Source organism: Vidua chalybeata, chromosome 5 (assembly GCF_026979565.1).
Source record: "Vidua chalybeata isolate OUT-0048 chromosome 5, bVidCha1 merged haplotype, whole genome shotgun sequence".
NCBI lineage: Eukaryota > Metazoa > Chordata > Aves > Passeriformes > Viduidae > Vidua > Vidua chalybeata.
In genome coordinates this window covers 12,887,306-12,907,446 of record NC_071534.1, presented here as the reverse complement: position 1 = coordinate 12,907,446, position 20,141 = coordinate 12,887,306, and the positions used below count along the sequence as shown (strand labels likewise).

At 37.7% G+C, this 20,141-nt stretch overlaps 1 protein-coding gene across 1 annotated transcript in view; it reads left to right on the top strand.

Annotated features, from left to right (window-relative positions):
* The first annotated feature begins 7,108 nt into the window (after positions 1-7,108).
* DCN (decorin) overlaps positions 7,109-20,141 on the top strand; it is a 39,217-nt gene continuing 26,184 nt past the window's right edge. The window contains exons 1-2 of the mRNA XM_053943964.1: positions 7,109-7,255; positions 11,342-11,577. Of these exons, the coding sequence (XP_053799939.1) occupies positions 11,370-11,577 (208 nt within the window). The 5' untranslated portion in view covers positions 7,109-7,255; positions 11,342-11,369. The remainder of the gene's footprint in view (positions 7,256-11,341; positions 11,578-20,141) is intronic.

Here is a 20,141-nt window from a genome sequence, read left to right as displayed (position 1 = left end):
AGATACAGCCTGAACTCCTCAGAGAGATGAAATTTCTAATTGTGACTGAAAGATAGGCTATTCCTCTTGTGAAGCTGATTTCAAAATTTTTGAAGGAGATACAGTGTGCAGGAGCACAGTGAACAACATTTTGAGAAATAACTGTTCTAACCCATCCAAGTCTCAAGATCCAGTTTGGAGTGGGTTTTGTTTTCTAAGCGGAGAACAGTCTCTGAATAGATTTCTCCTTGCAGGTACATGTGGCTTTTTCAGAGGCAAGTTTTCTATCTTGCAATAAAAAATGGATACATTCATTTTGAAACATCCTATTTAATTTTTACAATTAAAGCACAATGTGTTGATCCTTAAATTTAGTATATAGTTTCTAACTGATACAATACACTGATCTTTTCAAAAGCTGTTGGATAGCATGGATGTCTAGCTGTTTTCTGTGTCCATCCTCCAGTGCATTATGCAATACCTGATTTTCAGAAACTGCACTTTGAAAGTCTCTTTGAAAATCTAAATCTATCAGGGGTATTTTGAAAAACTGTTAGTCACTTTTCCAAATCTTAGACCTCTAAGGGTTTGTGTTCCTCATACATTTTGATAGATGAAGATGAGTCAAGAAAATCAGTGGCTAATTTCTGAAATGGCATAAAACACAGGATGTTGAAATTTCAATAAGATGGTATGATTTGTGTTTTCTGGAGCTGTGTCCCACCATGCTCATAAATTCATCGATTACATATGCAGATCTAAAAAATAAACCAACCAAAAACCAAAAGTGTGACATAAATGCAAAACAAGAATATTCATAACAAGAGTAGTTTAACTTTTATCCATCTGGAACACGATAGATGTGTGCTATCCTCTAAATTAAAATGTAGCCAGTCTTTTTGGAACAAAATATTCCCGAAGGTAAACTGAGAAACAAATTGTGAAGAAGGAAATAAAACAATGAGTAATGCAGAAAAAGGTCTAGAAAAATGATAGCCTTCATTTTTTTTTCTGATTTCCAATTAACATTCTGCTGTAATTCAGTAACTGAAGGAATTGCCATCACATTTTTCCACGTAGAATTAAACTCTGTTTCTTTTAGTAACCCTCACTATGTTTTATGCAGATTGGCTATGCAAAATTTCTGTTGAGGAACATCAGCGAATTTCTTAGTCAGCACAATCCTTTGAAGAGCTTATTTACAAGAATAAAAGGGAAATATATATATATATACTTTAAATAGTAGTCAAAGAAAAGCTCATATGTGGTTAAGGCAAGTTAAAGTGAATGATTCTCCAATTGCTTAAGGTAATGCAGTGGATATTTTAAAGACTCTTCCCAAAATACCTAAGACTTTTATATTTAAGTCCTTATATTGTGAAAATCAGTTTGAAAGCTTCTACTGCGTTCTTTTATAAACTTCCATTTCACCCTTCTTTCCTCTTTAATGACAACACACAGTCCATACAAAACTGGTAAGTTTTGTGTTGACATTGCTTATATTTTCAAAGTCACCATTTTGTATGTTTGGCTGATTTATAATTATTTTCCTCAACAGATTGCCAAAAATGAACATTTTAATACAGAGAAAAGACACAAAGCCTTATGTAAATGTTGTTTTTTTTATTGTTCCACTCCTTTTTCCGGACTTTCCTCGGTAAAACAGTCACTAGCTCCCCCTGAACAAGTTTACTTTCTGTGATGACTAAATTGGAAATCCAGGCTGACCCTTGTATTAACGTGTTTTTCACAATCTGGGAATAGGCTGTTCAGAGCTGCACAGGATGTGCCTCATTTCAAATGCTGGTTCATAACCCATGACTAAAAGAGTACATGCAAGGAATACAGTTACAACATTTGCATGAATTACTGTCATCCTTTTCTAGGGCATTGTGTAATTCAGCTGGGATGACGAAGCTTATCCAGAGCATGATCTAAGGGCCATCAAAATGAGAATTAAGGTTTGGATTTTTCATCTGAACCTTGGAAATTGGACTGCAACTCAAGATACTGCAATATATAGAGAAAGGCCAAAATCTGATGAAAAAGCTGCTCACTGGAAAGAAAATTCATCTTCTCTTACCTAAACTAAACCTTTCTCCTCTTCAGTCATCACTTCCTATTTCACAGCCCACACTCCCAAAATGATACTCTTTTCTGGGAAAGTGTCTTTCTCAGGGACTTGTAGATTCCTGGAACCTTTATTGATATTAGCACACTCTTTCTTTCATCTAAGAAATTTTTCTGGAGGGCAGAAGGCTGCTGATGCTCACCTAGAAACCAGGCAGGAACAAAATTTAATGCTGTCTATCACTGAAGCACAGCAAATGGAACACCTGAGTACTGATATTCTGCCTATCAATGTATGTGAGAGCAAACTTTTTAACCTGCATTTTCAATTTCTTTAATTAAAGGTGAAGAAGTAAAGTCAAAGTGAAGTTCTGAGATCTTTGGTCCACAAGCACTTACTTTTCCCCCATTCTTTGCTTGTAACGTGGCTAGGAGTTGGTAGGACTCATACAAAGTCTAGTTTTACCTATTTCCTGCATTTTTGAGGGAGAGAAGTAAGATCAATCTGAAAATGTACATCTACACTACAAAAACATGAGGATTAGGCAGGAAATGTTTCCTCCTCAAGGGCAGAAGTTAAGTTCAGAGTGTTTGAAATCACAGTGAGCAGTAAGGCTACATCAATGCGTGGTTAACTTCAAAACCACTAGAAAGACCTGGACAACATTATTTTATTCAGGAGAGAATAGAAAAGCCAGTGGAAATGAAAGCCAGTGTCGAGTTTAGGAGCAGATAGGCCTTTCCAAAGAAAAGAGACCAAAGTGAAGGATGTGATCACATGTCAGATTCTTCAGCTGCGGAAAATTTGAATTAGCTTCCTAGAGTGACCTATAGATTCCAGAGACTCCATTCAGAAGAGAGGAGAGAGATGACCATGAGAGGTAACAGTACATGCTCTTGCAGAGTGGGAAAGGGAGAGATGGGAAGATAGACAGTGACAGAAGAGATTAGTCCTCCAAAAAGAGAGCTCTGTCTTTTGAAGTTTGACTGCATTTTGTTCAAACAGTTGTACAAGCATTGCTTTTCACAGAAGCATAAATAAAATGTTACTGGTAGCACACATCCAAAGTCTGATACATTAGCCCTTTTGATCTGTAGAAATGTGAAGGAGTTCAGGCTGATAATTTCTGAGGTCACAGAGCACTGAAGGAAACTTTCATACTCAGAATATCCAGAAATTACATTTCTTCTCTTTAACTACCTTGTTAGGCTGTGCCTGGGTCAATATTTACCTGGATCAATGTTTACTAAGCTGGGTTGCATATTTACTCACATTTTTAGTAAAGGAACTTCACTGCTAACTGTGAAGAACAGTTTACTGCACTTAATTGGAAGACATTATTATGCCTAGTGCAGAAAGAAGAGACAGTCTGTAGTACCTTGTGAATGTGGAAGGTGAAATGCTAGGAAGCTGTTCATAAAAGCCCAGGTGTGAGACACCAAGGAGGTGGAGAGGGTTCCCATGAGGCAGCCAAGTGAGAGATCTGGTTTTACCCCTTCCTGATGGGGTTCAACACTTACCTGATGGGGACTGGCACTTAACTCTCTGTTTTATGAGGACTTTGAGGCAGATTTTCCTGCCCTTCTTTACCACAACAACCACAACAATGCTAACCAGTCTTTGATCATCAAAGCTGGGATTTATTAGAAGGCAGTCCAAGAAAATGCAATGAAAACTTAGAATTACTATCTCTGGGACATGGGACACCATGTTCCTGCAGAACAGATCTTGTCCTGCTTTCGTTTAATTCCAAGAGCTTCTGGATTGCAATAAATGTTTCCCATTTTTTCCCAGACTCCCTCAAATAAGCCCTTCTTTCCGCACCCAGGCACAGATTATGTCAGTTCCTCTGAGGAGTCTTCAACCTGTTCTGGCAGCACTGGGTGCCTGCTGGACATGCCTCTCCTCCAGCTCAACCCCGTGCTCCAGGAGCAATTTCCCCAGGAAATGCTTTGTCCTTTCAGGACAGTGTTCATCTCTTTCCTGCAGAGACTTCCACTGGACTCAGGTAAAGCACTCACCAGCAGGCGGGCTTCCTGCCTCCTTTCCCACCACTGCCCTTTGGAAGGTCCACAAAATAAGCCAAGAGCAAATGAAGCAGATGTTATCCATCAAAATTTAATAAAAATATTGTTATATAAATAACATTAACATGCAGTTGCCTGTAACTTTCTGGGAATCAGTATTTGGAGCAGCATGTAGCCCTAAAAGTTTGTTAAATTAGAGTAATAAAATCACAAAGAAACCAAGACTGTTCTAATGATGATTTTTTTATATTGACTAAGCAGTAGTCAAAGTAGGTCAGACTGAGAAGGATAGCTGATTGACACTAGGCCCTGTGTAGTGTCACAAGGAACATAGAATTATATAATCACTTAATGTTGTTCTTTGGTTTTTTTTTTTGTTTTTTTTTTTTTTTTTTAATGATTGTTTATCTTCTGAGTGACGCAGCAGGGGGCAAAGAGTGGGATGGAAGAAATACTTGTATCAGAAAGGATCTGCATTCCCATGAAAGCATAAAAATATTGTGTGTGCAGAGAAGGGCAATGAAGCTGGTGAGGGGTCTAGAGAGTAAGTCCTAAGAGGAGCAGCTGACATCAGGAAGAATTTATTAATGGAAAGGGTGGTTAAACATGGGAATGGGCTGCCCAGTGAGCTGATGGAGTCACTATCCCTGAAGTGTTCAAGAAAAGACTGGACTTGTCACTTAGGGCCATGGTCTCATTGACAAGGTAGTGATCAGTCAAAGTTTAGTCTCAATGACCTTGGAGGTCTTCTCCAACTTAAATGATTCTGTGATTCCTTGATTCAAAACAATTAATAGGTTATTACATCAATATTATAAATAGGGTATTACTTCAATACTCAATGTCATAAGCCCTCTCCCATTCAGTTGCTCTGTTCCACCTAACTCCACTTTCCATTTCAGGAAGGGCTGGACACCTAACACACAGCTCTTCTACTTCTGGGTATCAACAGGTAACATAAATATTTTCATCATTCCTAAAGCTTGTAACATCTTTTCCCCTCTGAGCTTCTTGGAATGGACTTCATGAAAGAAAACAGAGCCCCCAATCCATCCAGCAGACACCCTGTGCTCCACCTGTTCCCATCTATATCTTCATATTTTGGTTTGAACCTCCCTAATGTCTAAGACAAGGAGAAGGAGAGATGGCTGTTCATCCCCCCTCTGCCTCCAAAGAAATTACTGAGGCATTAAATTACAACACCTTTCAACCCCATGACAGATATCAGAACAAATGTATTAAGGCTGTGCTGCAAAAGCATATGAATGGGTTTTGTGAAGCGAACTGACAACAAGTTTACCCTGACCTGTTCCTCATCAAAATCTTGCTTTGAAATGTTTTTAAACACCAGATGCAGCTGGTGACCAAGGTTCAAATAACTGACATTACTAAGATGCAGCCAAGATTTCAGCAAGACTCATGGAGACACTTCTGGACAAAGATAAGTCTTTGTTGTAACCATGAAAGCTTGGAACACCACTAATCATATATAGGAAAATGTCACAACAAAAAACATTAGCAGTCTTGAATCCAATGGAGATGCAGGGAAGAGAAGTTAGCTTAAGGACTAGGGTTGAATAACTGATCCTTAACTTTTAAAGTGAGCTATATAAAGAATCTGTAATGTAAGATGTCTGATTACACCTTTGTTCTACAGAGACCAAAACTAAGAGACAATTATTGTACCATGCTTTCTTCCACCAAAGGAGAACAATTTTAAGGTCTATCATAAGGGTTTTTCTTGAATTTAAATGAGGAGGGCAACTAAAATTTCAAGAGTCTATTATGTTTCTAAAAAATTCTGACTTCTTTTAAGCATCACTTTACAGGCTTTAATTTCAGATTTGCACCTGGTCTTTGCCTAGGGGCAGAAATAAAAAGGATGCAAGTCAAAACACAAGACACAAGCCTTCAGTATTTAGATAGGACAGCTAACAGCACAGTGAAGCTACACATGTTCACAATGTGTTTGGATTACTAAATAAATAGCAATTGTTGTATTTTCTCTCATTTCAGTTCACTAGACTTTCAAAATTATGTAGGAATAAAGAAATTGCATTTTGGCTTCCAGTAACATTTGCATAAAACCAGAAATTACTAAAATAAAACATAAATCTAAACAATAAGTCAGATGCATTTTCCCTCCCATGTTTAAAAAAAAAATTCTTCTGTCTCTTAAGAAAACCCTAACTAACAACAACAATAAAAAAAAAAAAAAACAACAAAAAAACCACCCCAAAAAAAACCTAAAAAAATTAAAACACACAAAAAACCACCAACACAAAACCCAATCAGTTAAAGCTAATTTCCCCTCTGTTTTGCTGTCCTGGTAAGAAGGCAGTGGAAAAAAAAAAAAAAAAAAAAAAAAAAGCAAAGTTTATATAAAGCAGTTCTAACCACAAATGTTAGAATCATTTTACTAATGAAAACATGATTTTCATATCTATCAAAACCATGCTGTCGTTTGAAAAAATACATACAAACTCTATTATTAGACCAGATAATAATATATCAAACTATATACTACTTAGTTTGACAACGATTATAGCATAAGCAAAGGCTGGTTGATATCTGTTTAAATAGTTTTACTAAAAGCTAACCCTTTTCTTCTGATATTGATCTCTAGTTTGCCTAACTCAAAGATTAATTTTATATCATTTCCTTGATTTCCAGATACTATAAACAAGAAGGAGAGCTAAACATTTTTTTCATTAATGAGTCGTAAAACCCCCCATAGTTAAACCAAGAAAACTTTCCTAAATATCTGTTGTAGGGACATAAATAAAGTAAGTAGGATGAATTACAGCTAAGAATTTGTCTTATAATGTACAAGTAGTTTGGGATTGTAAACAGATGAAAGAGAAATAAAGCAAATGAAAAGGAAAAAGGAGGAAAAGAAAGCAAAAGAGCTGATAAAGTTTCTGGCTGCAATACAGGAGACATATCATTACCATATGATCTAATGTGGGTGTCAGCCTGGATTGTGTTCATTGAGAGAAACATTTTTTAACTGTGCTATGGAATAGAAGCAGGAGGGTTTTCCACCAAGTGACAGTCACTGAGCTGAATTTACCCCCTCCTCCTTTCCACACCTGCAAAGCCTTCTGCCTGGGTTGAATATTTAGTTTAATTACATCTCTGCTTTGAGAGCTCCTGTTGCAAATCCCTGGATTAAAAGGTACGGTTTTTAGTAATTCTCCTGAACTATGCTGTGCTAATAAACTTCAGGCAAGTCTATGGCAAGAACTATTTGAATTTTAAGAGAAGCAAGTTAAAAATCCTTCGAAATGTTTAGTAATGTTAAGTTTTCTATGCAGCACTTTTGTTTCTTGGAAACATGAGAATACATTCTCAAAGACTGTGCAGATTTCCTACTGTTTATTTGACTGTTCTGTCTCTTGTTTTGATTTGTATAAGCATTGCTTTAGTCCTTTCTTTTTCTTTGCTGTAAACTTTTACAGCAGTATATTCTCTGCAATCCAGTGTTTAGAATTGGTGATACAGAGTGTAAAAAATGTGTGTATGCTTACATTTCTGCTTTAAACTGCACTCTGTGATTTCTTTCTCATGTGTTTCTTCATATATATTTCAGGCAGTGATGAATATAATTTCAGTTTCAGAGCAAAAATGCGTAGTAGTAAGTTTAATAGGCTCTGTGCATGCCTTTGTAATGTTAGAAAGTGCTATGTTAGAGGCTACAAACAAGGGAATCATGATTAAAGGAGGCTCTTATGAATGAAATAGTAGAAAAGAAAATTCATGCAGCTGAAACTCCTGTTAACAGAGTTTTATTCTCTAAAACTTCCAACTCCTATGTTTGCATATGTAGACTTTATTGCACAAAATGGGCAAAACATAAAATGGAGGGGAATTTTTTGAAATGGGAAAATATTGTTTACTTGGCTTTGTGGAATTTTGAGAGATTTCTGACGGTAGATGGACTAATAATTTAACCTTAATATTAAGGTAAACTGATAAGAAGACCACCAATACAGTGGTGACGTGAACTGATGAAGCACATTTTCAGTGGTATTTTAAAGTGAAATGTGGCCAAGCCTATGGTATAGTTTCCTCTGCTTGTGGAAAACTCTTCTTCATTGTAAACACACAATTAAAGGAATTTTAAACAGTTATGTCCTGCAGACATAAATATTGTGTCACAGAATTCAGAATTTTTTTGTCCTCTCTACTTTTTTTTTTGTAAGTGAAGTGTAAACATTTCTTGGTAGTACATTTGTGTGTATATCTTTTCTTTTTGTTTATGTTCAATTACACATGCAAACAATAGGAACAGATACATGTGTGTGCAGAATGAGTGCATATATGGCTGAAGATATCTGTTCCTATATCCTGATTAATATGTAGCTTGTGTCTCCTGTTTTCTCTGCTGTATCCTCAGATTATATACTTGATATCCTTTGTTGTCCTACAGTTTTCCTTTATAGCCAGATTTTTCTGATTTCATTAAAGTTTTTACGAAACAGGGACCAAAGGAAAGGCCTGCTACAGGGTTTAACTGACATAAATGAAGTCATCAATATTAATGTGAATAAGAAGCAAAGTGTGAAGACACTTCCAAAGTGCCTTTACATTTTTTTTTTCTTTTTTGGCTTTTCTGAGTGGTAGTAATTAAACTCCAGGATAAGATCCTGATTGTGCATTCTTGAGATGGGTGGTACTTCAGCAGTGACCCTGAGAGGGAATGAAGAAGTTTTAAATATTTTAAAATGCTTTAAAAATGTATTAATACATAAAAAAAAAGACTGAGGAAGGTGTTTAAAGGTCCTGACTGCCACTGCCTTTCAAAAATTAGTGTGCAGCATTCCCAATGTTTATTGTTGTTAATATATATTCTGAAAATTAATTTGTACTGGGGTAATATTTTATTGGTCACTTTCACAAGGCAGCTTATTGTGATGAATGGTGATGGTTTAGCAAATTTTTCTTCTCATCTGAGATTATTAATAAATTGCATTGTTATTTTACAATAACTTGCACATGATGATTACTCTTTCAAAAATCATGTTTTAGATGAAACCCTGGTAACAGCTCACTGCCATGCAGTAGCAGCACTTTGCTGTGACATCCTGATGTGTCCCTGTGCACTCTGCCTGCACTGGCAGGGGTGTTGGAGAGAAAGGGACACACAACCAGTGTTGGGGGGAGCCAGGGCAGGAGAAAGCACAGGAGGATGATCCACATGGGGACACAGCCTGCCCCTGCTACATGCCATGAGTTTACACAGCACTGGCTGATAGGACATCCTAAAAACTCTCTAGCTGATGTTGGGGTCTGTGATCCCCCTCAGTACATGCAGTAAGGTGTCTGTTCCAGGAACAGAAGTACTTTCATATCCAACTAAGAAAACAAATATGTCCCTGAAAGAGACAACATAAACAGTGTTTTACTCCATGTGGTTTCACTTTGAAGTCTTTGGGATGTCTGAAGATGTTAGATACATGTCTTTCTGTTAGGTAAATCACAGGAATATAGGCTATGGTTTAAAGACACCAGCATGTTTTATTAGGCAGCCTAATAATCTTCTCAAGAAACAGACCTAATGGTTTCTGGAGAACTGTATTATTGGCACATGTAGGTAGAAATTCATAAAGGAAAATGAACACAGGCACAATATAAATTGTATCTAAATCCAATCTCATGGCTTTTTTATATACTTAGTTTTTTTCTTAAAACTAACAATTTCTTTTAGAATACCTGATTGTAGTATGTTAGAAAGGTAGGCTTCAGTAAACTACTCTCACCTAATATCATCTGTTCATTCTTGCCATCTACCTGGTAGGTTCCATATGTCAAAGTAGAGAGGGAGGCAGTCCTCCTCTTCTGCCTCTCCCAGTTTTTTTATCCAATAATCAATATGGAGCTGAAAAATGCTCTAGCACACCCCTAGCCTGTTTGATAGCTTCTTCTAGAAAAAGAAATAATCCCAGCTAGCACACAGGCAAGGTGTTTCTAAGATATCGACCTGAAGAAGCAAGTGGACAGTTTTGCTTTCATTATGAAGAGCAGCATCTCTGTTTAGGACTATGCCATCCATTTTTTTAAGAAAAAGCTTCTATATAAATGACAAGTTTGCCTTTGTGTCTCTTGGCAATTTGAAGGCAGATTTCATTTTGGTGGTTTTGGGTGGGTTTTTGTTTTGTTTATTTTTTGGAGGGATTTTTTGGTTTTGTTTTGTTTTGCTTTTGTTGTTTTTTGGTGGCTTTTTAAAAATCAATTAAAATTAGTAAAGTATAGACTTCATTATATAAAATACACAGTAAAAGGAAATAATATTCAGAAAATTTGCTGGTCTTTACAGCCTTGATACAAAACCTGCAAAGAGTTGTGCAATTTCTCCTTAATGGACAACTAGACAGGTAGCACAACCTAGAGTGTGTTGAAATGCATCTAAGCCTAAGTCCTGAGAACATGTCAATACTTACTTGTATAAAGTTGCTCCTGACCATGAAAGTCTGCAGAATGAAGCCCTGAAGTCCTATTAGAAAGTGCGCACACAACATTGCAGACATCAATTCAAATGCTTATGCAGTGCAGAGCAGAGGATTCTTAGGGTGGATGTCAAAATTTAGAAAGAAAGCCAAGACTATTCAATATAACACAACATTGTATTCCATTTTATTGTGCTGTCTGATCTAGGAAAGAAGTATAGTGCATTTAAACAACTAAGGATCTTCTCCTCACTTTCCACCCTGTCACTAAATCCTACTCTTTCTCAGTCAGTTTTACTAGGCTATAATTTAAAACACACAGCAAGCCGATACTTTAAAAATATTTCTCAAGACATGAAATACTGAATTACAGTGAGTTTGGGAACCTCAGGTTTGTCCCCAGAGTCAAACCCATTGCTATGAAATAAATGCTAATGAAATCAAATAGACTGTTATGTTGGCAGAAAATAGGCACATAGAAAATGTGGCTTATTGCTTTGACTCTTTTGCATAACAAAGTTGACAGTGCTGTCTGTTTCTAAAACATATTACTCTAAATATGCAAACAGATGTGTTTACTGTTGCCTTCAAACTGCTCAGCAAAAAAAAAAGAAAAAAAAAAAAAAAAAAAAAGGCCTATTGACAAGCAGTTACCAGACTCCTATCACATAACTGTCCTATTTTTGCAATTCAGTTTTCTTTTATTGAAAGGAACAGTTATGCAATTGGTGGATGTGCTGGACCTCCTTCAGGAGGAACTGTGCAGCTATGGGAAACTTCTACTTTTGTCGTTAATCCGCTGCTTTGAATCCTAGGTTCTGCTGGGAGTCGATGAACTAAGCCATGAAGAGGCTGGCTCTGCTCTTTGTGCTCCTGCTGCCAGCATGCTTGGCCAAGCCCTTCCACCAGCAGGGCCTCTTTGACTTTATGCTGGAGGATGAGGGGTCAGCCGACATGGCTCCGACGGATGATCCCGTCATATCCGGGTTTGGACCGGTGTGCCCCTTCCGCTGCCAGTGCCATCTTCGCGTGGTGCAGTGCTCTGACCTAGGTAAGCCCAAAAGCATCTTCAGAGGCTCTGTACTCGCTTTCTAGTCACGGGCTAGCAGCTGGGACGTTGAGGCTACCATGGACTGTCACTCCCTAACTGGCTTTTTCCAAAGAAATATGCTACAGCTGTGGTTATCCAGAATCTGCTATACAAAGAAGGCCACAAAGCCCTGGCAAGATGGGCATTGTTGAGACCATGAGGAATGTTTGATTATTTTTTAAATGTATATTTTGAATGTGTACATTTCATTTGTTCTTTGAAATGCCACAGATTTCTCCTGCAGAGAAAATAACTTTTCAAAGTATTCCTTCAGATTAATATAAATAAATGCAGTAAAGTTAGATGTGGGGATGAAAACATTTTAAAAGGTTCTAAATTGTGTTGTCCAATGTCCAACACCTTTAATCATACTGTCTAGTGCCTCAACATAGTGCCTCATCCCATTTCCATAGGAATACATGAGCATGAAATAACCAACTGAATCATATATCTTGGAACCAGCTCTTTGGAGTAAAGAGCTTGGAAACACACCAAAATAATGAACACAGCATGGAATTCCTTATTAAATATCTTTCTAAGACACTGTATAAGCTGAAACCATGAGAACATTCCTCACAAACTTTCCTTACTCCCTTATGTAAGGGAAGGGCTTGTGTGCACAGTCAGAGTAGCAGGATATGAAGCCATGTCTGCCATCACTGTATTTGACTTTTCCATGCAGAAATCTCAAGTAATGAAGATGACTTTGGTGAGACTGCTCTTAGTTTAAATGAGTGTAATTCAGTCTTAGTTAATTAGTATAAATTTAGTTAGTTACAGTGCAGAAAATCAATTAGAGTTGGTTTTGCTCACAAGAAAACAGACAAATAACTTCTCATGATTTTATAGAGCTTTTTTTTTTTTTTCTTTTAGTCCTCCTAGCTCTTTAAATGTATAGCTGGGTATTTCTATTTTCCTGTTATAACATTGGCTTTGATATTACTGTAAATCATGGCACAAATCCACCAATTAGGACCTGTGTCTCATTGTTTTGCGGGTTGTATAATTACAGAAAGGAGGGAAAACTTTAGCTATATAACTTTAGAAACTTCTGTGAATTTATTAATGTGAGCCACGCAATTATGCAACAGATATGTTTGGCAAAGACTCAGTGAGCAATGCAAACCAAGCTGCACAAAACAACATGGGCTAACCTAGCTATACTTTCAGAAAGCTTCCACAGTACTAACCCTCCTGAAAGATGTTTTTTTTTTACCATTTAGGTGCCAGAGAGTGGAATGGGGAGTGGGGAGGAGGTTGCCCCACATGCCATGAAAATCTTAGGTTTTATTATTGTTACACTTAGTAATGCTGATGGAATTTAAGTTATTTAGAGATCTTGTTCTCAGTGTGCTTCAATTCTGCAGAATGTAATGAGCTTTCACTTGGTGAAAAAGTAAAGACATTCACACAGGACCCTTTGCTCCTGTACTTGCTCCTCTGGTCATGCACTTCTTCACAGATACATGGTTTACAGTCCATTGCATAAGATACTTCAGAGTTAGTAGAGACCCATACTGACAAGGAGACTCAGAAATACAGCAATTAAGGTCCCAGGTCAGTGTTTCCCAAATAATTTCATGTGGGGTGAAAAGGAAGAGATATATTTTGAGCTTTCTTTAAACCCACATGCTGCATATCATACAATGAAAAGATTGTGCTTTTGGATCAGCTGGGCTGATAGCATCCAGCCCTTGGGTACACAGGAAAAGAGATCTCCCTGGGCTCAAAATATACAGCCCTGAAAAATAAATAAATAATACTTCCCTGGCAGAGCTCAAGGAAGTATTTATCAAGCAGTGCCATCCTTGGCACTAAGTTTTACCCATCTTTGTCACATGTAACAGCCTCTGATGGGACACAGTCCAGCTGGGTGGCTCATGAAGACATGAGTCTGCTGGCTGCCCTGCATGCAGGGACGGGAGAGCTGTGCGTCACCTGCTCACAGGCAAACCTGCCCTCTACTCTTCTGAATTCACTTCTGCGTGACAGACCCAGGCAAAATCATATTTACCTACTGACTTGAGAAAAGACAGTTGCTAGCCTTTTGCTGCAAACTGTCGAGGTGACCTCACGTGCTCCTGAGCAGTGGGATGAAGGATGCTCGTGTTTCAGGGATCAGGAGCGCAATTTGCACATGGAAGGCTTGAAACAAGCAGTGAAAATTCTGCCTCCCTATTAACATGTGCTCCTGGCCTCCCTCTCCCTTCAGCTCTGTGCTTTTCCAACCCAACTAAATTATCTACATCCATCCTCTAAAATTATCAAATTTAGTCATCTAGTCCCATAGATAATAGTTGAAGAAAAATTTCAGGCAGTAACAATGGTCCTCAAAAGGGCATATTAAGACCTTCCTAAATAAATTCTCACAAAGGAAAGTTGAAACCTGAATCACTCTCTGGCATGGAAGGAGTGTTTACAGCCATGAGCCCATGGGTGCAGGTGTCATGCCAGAGCAAGGCAGCTGGAGGACCCTAACATGGGCAACATATGGAAACGTCTCCTCTTCCTCAGCCTGTTTCTTTTGTGCCTAAATGGGCATTTGGTATTTGTAGATTCTTACTTCATAAGGAAAAAAAACAACCATCTGACAGAGGGTTATGTGAATAAACCACAGGAGAACTATTGAATCCGGAGTCCAGAGATCAGGTTTGCCCCTTTTCTCATGAACACTGGATGGGAATAATAAAAAAATAAAATCCAGGTTCAATAAAAACAGTGAAAAAAAAAATGCCCAGTAGTCCAATTACACCCTTGTCAGCTGAATTTTTGTATTCCTATAGTCTTAAACTTCAGTCACATCTTCCTAAACACACACCTACAAATTAATTTATTTTGCCTCCCAGCCAAGAGCTGAGTTGACAAGAAGGATAATTCTGCCTTCTCACATCCTGAAAAAGAATTCTCTCTAAGTTTTTGGTTACTTGGTTACTTGGTTATGGATCAAAAGCAGAACCCCATGTGCCTACATTTCATGAGAAGTACTACCTTTGCCAACAGGCTCAAGTATCTTATCAAGGAAGGCCACTCTGCTATCTTTATAAGAGTGCTGCCTTTTATTAATCTACCTCCTACTGTTAAAAGGGAGCCACAGGTTCACTTTTTGATCATGCTTCAGTATGAGGCATTGCTATGCTATATCCAGGCTTTCCATAGGAATCACAGACATCTTCCTTATTAGAGCACAGTACAGATGGAAAGTAACTGATGTAGCTGCTCAGAGGCCACTTTTCCTCTTCTAAAGTAATATGTACAGGGAAGATGTGCAGTCAGATGGGCAGGCAAATGCCTCTCAGAAACCCTAGCAAGGATTAACAGTTCCATTTAAAGTCTCATTCTCCCAAAGGGAGTCTCAAGTAAAGTTCATCCCAGAGCACCCTGGTAGGCAGGAGGATGCATGTGTGATTACTCATCCCTGCAGCAGATGCAGAATGCTTCACAAGCACACTCAGAGGTGGTGGTCAGGGCTTTCTTTCACCTTCAGATAAGTCTGGCAGCCCCTTCTAAATGAGTAGTGTCTCTATACAGGATGCAATGAGCTTGCCCTCCTTGGAGAGTTACAGGACATAGTGGGGGTCTCTCCATCTGTGTTACTGGGAGTATCCACAGAGGCTTTGTGGTTTCCTAAAGATGTGGGAGAGAGACATGTCAGCAAACACAGTTCAAGCAGTATTACAGCTAAAATTCAAATTTTGCCCACAGCTCAGAAATGCAGGGTTTCTCCAGCTTATATAAAGAAGAGTACATTAGAGCTCAGCATGGATGCTGGAGGGTGTGTTTGAAAAGCACTTTGAGATCAGGAGATGAAAGGTTCACAGATATGTAAAGTATTACCAGTAATTATTATCTGGTAGCATGAGGCAGTTTATCTGAGCAAATAGAGTGTCTCAATATATCAACTGATGGCTCTTCAACACTTGAACCATCGTGACGTGGCAATTTATTTGTTGACAAAAGATAATTTATCTCACTGTATGAAATCTTCCAGAAATATCTGAACACCCATTCTTCTGATTTTGACTCCATGTGAGCACCTCATTTTTCACTAAGGAAATTATCTCCTTTGCAATATACTTTGTCTTGAAACATAATCTTTAAAGCTAAATGTTCAATAATCTTACCTAATCCTATAGGTTACTAAACATGCAATAAAAGAAAGCATGTATCCTTAAGTGGCCAGTCATTAACAAATGCAATTTTTAAATAAAAAAAGTTTTTTTTTTGTGAATTTACATTGTCACTGATGGGCCTTTAGACAAGTTATTCCATTTTTTATGTAGGTTTTTTTTTTTCATCTTACAATGAAGTTTAAAGTCTTACTCCTTTTATGTTTAATAGATTCTAATATTCTCATGAAATCCCCTGGCTTCATAGAATGGATCATTTACCAAATTATTATCATTAAAATGAAGCCATGAAATCTGGGAAAGTATTCTGTAACTTATACTGAGAATGGTATCTGCATCACAAGACCCTGGCCTTAAAACTGATATTCTTTAGCCCAACATAATTTAGGCTGTGAGCAAGCACAAGCCTTTGAGCATTCCACATGCTGACTGGGTGAATTGGAATACCCTCAACATGTTGGAGGTCAGACTGGAGGATCTATAGGAATTATCATAGGATGTTAAGAACCTAAGACAGGTGTGCTTTCCTTTCATAGACATGGGGTGAGGTAGGCTGCCCATGCAAGGGTTCATCCTGTCTGAGGTGGATGTTACTGATGGAAAGGGTACATCCCTCTTGGAGAACCAAACTGCCAAGACAGGGCAATGACCACTGGAGGTCATGCAACTTACTTTCAGATTAATGAGGTTTTGTGTGTTAAAATTAAGGCAAGGAAAAATAAACCCATGTTGCCATTTTGTTTTGTGATAAATTTGGCATGGATTATTAAATTTTTTGTATATATTCTGCTTTGATACAATTTTGGGGATGACCTGGAAGTCAAAAAAAAAACATGAATTAAAGCCCTGTGCTCAGTAAATTCTGAAAAAAAATACTTGAAAAATTGTCAAGAAAAAAATATTGTCTTGGATGTAGATTACTTTATATTAACAAAAAGCCATTCTCTTTTGCCAGTGTGGCAGTAAAAGACAGGCCTGCTTGCATCACTACCTGAATTACTGATGTTCCAGTTTCAGCTCATAAACATGATCCTAATCAAAAATTAATCCACTCTAAATACATCCCTTCCTTATTTACTGCTTACTCCAAGGTAACAGTGACCAGCTTTGTGTGTTTTCTTTTTTTGTCTTAGTTTTTTTAGATTTGTTTGCTTGCTTCAGACTTGGAAATGTCATTTATGAAAGCCTAGTGGAAGGAATGGAAATACAGACTGCCAAGTCTAAGTTGTACAATAAGTGGCTGTTTTCTGACTTGCTCTGTCACAATTGTTCATTTCTAAAATCCCCCAATGTACTAATAAATAGCTAATAGATAGCTAGCAAAATGTGAGTAAATGATAAGTGATTATAGGTGATTACAATGTTTAAAAAATGCTAAATAATCATTCCTTACATGACCTAGTGTTACAGACTAACAGGTGTGACTGGTATGTGTGTAATGTTCTTGACACCTTTGAAGGGAGCATTACTTGGTAAAAGATATAGCTATTTTAAAAATGCATGTGTTTTCACAACAAAAAGCCTCTGGTATTTAATTGTGGAGGGTTCCCAGCCAAGGAAGAGATAAAGACTCCAAAAGCTCCTTCCCACTGAGAACCCATAGCAACAGGGAGGAGATCTAGGAAATCAGGTCCTGTGAAAAGTCACCAATTATAGCAGCAAGAAACTTCTGGTATTAGCACACAGCTCTCCAGAAAAACTCTGTTCACACAGTTACCATGGTATTTTGTAAATCTAGTTTTAAGCAGATTTTCAAAACACCAGTTTCAAACCCAGATTGGAGTGTCCCAGCCTTAACAAATTTCGACTCAGTGGTCTATATTTTGCTTTACACACGCCCTGAATCTTTGATTAAAAGGAAGTGGTCCAAAAGAAGATAATCAGGTTCCAGGAAAATTAAGTATTTTTCTGCATATATTTTAGTCTTTTCCTAAAGTTCAAACAAAAAACTTTATTCTTCAAAATATATTGCCATTTAAAAAAATTATTTATCCTGTTTTCCATGTCTGCCCTGACAAAAAAAATATTAACAAATGCTGGAATTATATGTCTCTTTGGCTGTATTGTATTTAATATGCTCACACAGAGTACTGTTGTCCTTTACACTATGAAAATAAAGTAGATAGATAATCACAGAATCACAGAATATTCTGAGTTAGAAAGGATTCATCAGGATTATCAAAGTCCAGCTCCTGGCCCTGCACAGAACAGCCCCAAGATTCACACCATGTGCCTGAGAGTATTGCCAAGTTATTCTCGAGCTCTCTCAGGCTTGGTGCTGTGACCCGTTCCCTGTGGAGCCTGTGCCAGTGCCCAAACACCTTCTGTGTGAAGAAGCATTTTTTAAAATCCAGTCTAAACTTCCCCTAACACAACTTCAGGCCATTCCCTCGGGTCCTGTGACTGATCACCATAGAAAAGTGATGCCCCTTCTCTTCCCATCATGAGGAAGTTGTAAATTGCAATGAGGTCTCCCTTCAGTCTCCTTTTCTCCAGGCTGAACAAAGGAGTAAAACTTGCTACTGGGCTTCTCTGCAAAGACAGAGGTGGAAAAAATAAACAACAACACACAGGGACCTCAAGACCAAGGACCATGCCTGTATGGGTTTTTTGGGAGAAAAAAAAAAAAAAAAGATTGGATTTGTGTTGCAGTTTTCAACTTATGGAGCCAATTATGAGATTCAAACAGCTCTCTACAAATGACCCTGATTTTAGTAAGGTTACATTTGCTATATAGGTAACTCTACTGCAAACCTCATATGTAGTCAACAGGAATCAAAAAAGGGGAAAAGCAGTATTTAAAGAATTTATGTACTCTCTGCATGCATGCTCATATGAGGAGGAATCCAGGAGAGCATCCCATACCATCTTTGTGTTTGTTACCTCAGACCTACCTGGAGTGTTTTTAGTTTCTACAAAAATCTGTTAATGAGAGGATGCTTACAGTTTTAACTTTAATAAGAAATGGAATGTAATTTACAAATAGCAGTGAAAGCAAGAAACCACTTCTGCCCACCTGATGGTAACTTAAAGGACTTAAGGGCAAAAAAAACCCAAATGGAGAAATTATTTATAGAAATGTCACAGCTTTTAAAACATGTACAAGAGTAAAGGGGGCTACAGTCTGGTCCTGTAATGCAATATTACACAACAGAAATGTGCAATAAGACATCCCAGAAACAGTTTCTGCTTTCACCTCCTCTACCACCTAAAACGTGAAAACCTAGAATGATTTCAGTTTCTATGCTAGAATACATATTTTCCCTTCTATTGCTCCAGAGTGGGCCTGAGAAACTAAAGAGTTTCTCAATGAATTCATATTTTAGGGCGACATGGAAGAAAAGTGTCCATAGTGGTGCAATAATCAAACTCATTGCTGAGTATCTCTACCTAAGAGATACAGGAGCAAAAGCAAAGAATTAAATTAGGGGATAAAATTTACTTTCTCCTCTTTATTCTTTCACTCTGTGGCACAGAGTTTACATCTTCTGGGCTGGAGATGACTGTTAGAGTTACAGAAGACCTGGGGAAGCTCTATCACTAAATGTCTGACAAAATAAAAGTTACAAAGCAAATATGTATAAGAGTTACAAGGGTATATATAACATCTTTTAGTCAAAAGAAGGAACTAGCAGGTCTGTAGATTTCCTAATTCAGTCTGGAAATTCTCTTCCAAAATTTGTTTGTTATTCACTGTGTCCAGACATGACCACAGCAGCTTCTTCCATTTTATGTTTGCATGAGAGTAGGCTGACAACAATTCTAAAACATTTATGAAAAATGGCTGTGTTATATTTAGAAGTACCTGAAATAACCAGGAACACATCTCTGCCCTCAGGTTATAAACTAGGACTGTGTAATGACCATGTAGTCAGAACAGGAAGGGGTAAGTTTACTTGAAACCAGAGAAGACCTCCCCAAGATGATTCTTTATGACATTATGTTAGAGCCAATTCTGGTAAATCCCAAAGTAAAAATTGAGAGAACTATCCTCAAATTGTTGTCTGTTGCCTGTTGCTAACTTAAACTGCAGCAGAGGAAAACATCAAATTGCATTACTCCAAAGGGTCATTCAAAACATAATTTTTTAGATAATGCTCACTTTTCTGAGTCACTGAAATGCTCTCTTATGTCTACTGAAGGAATAAATGTTTCACCTTACTGCATGAGTACTCATAGATTGCACATCTGCATTGCATCCACTTTGAGTAAAGCCATTATACACATGGTGCTGGCAGATTGCATGAATCACATGGGTCAGTTGCTGCTGTCTGATGGGATGTTTTATGTCTGCAACCACAGCAGTGGGAAATATAAAGCTGATGATTCTAGGAGTTAACTAGAAAACTCGTAATACTCGATTTTTATTTCACTTAATGTCTTGATCCCTGAAGTCTA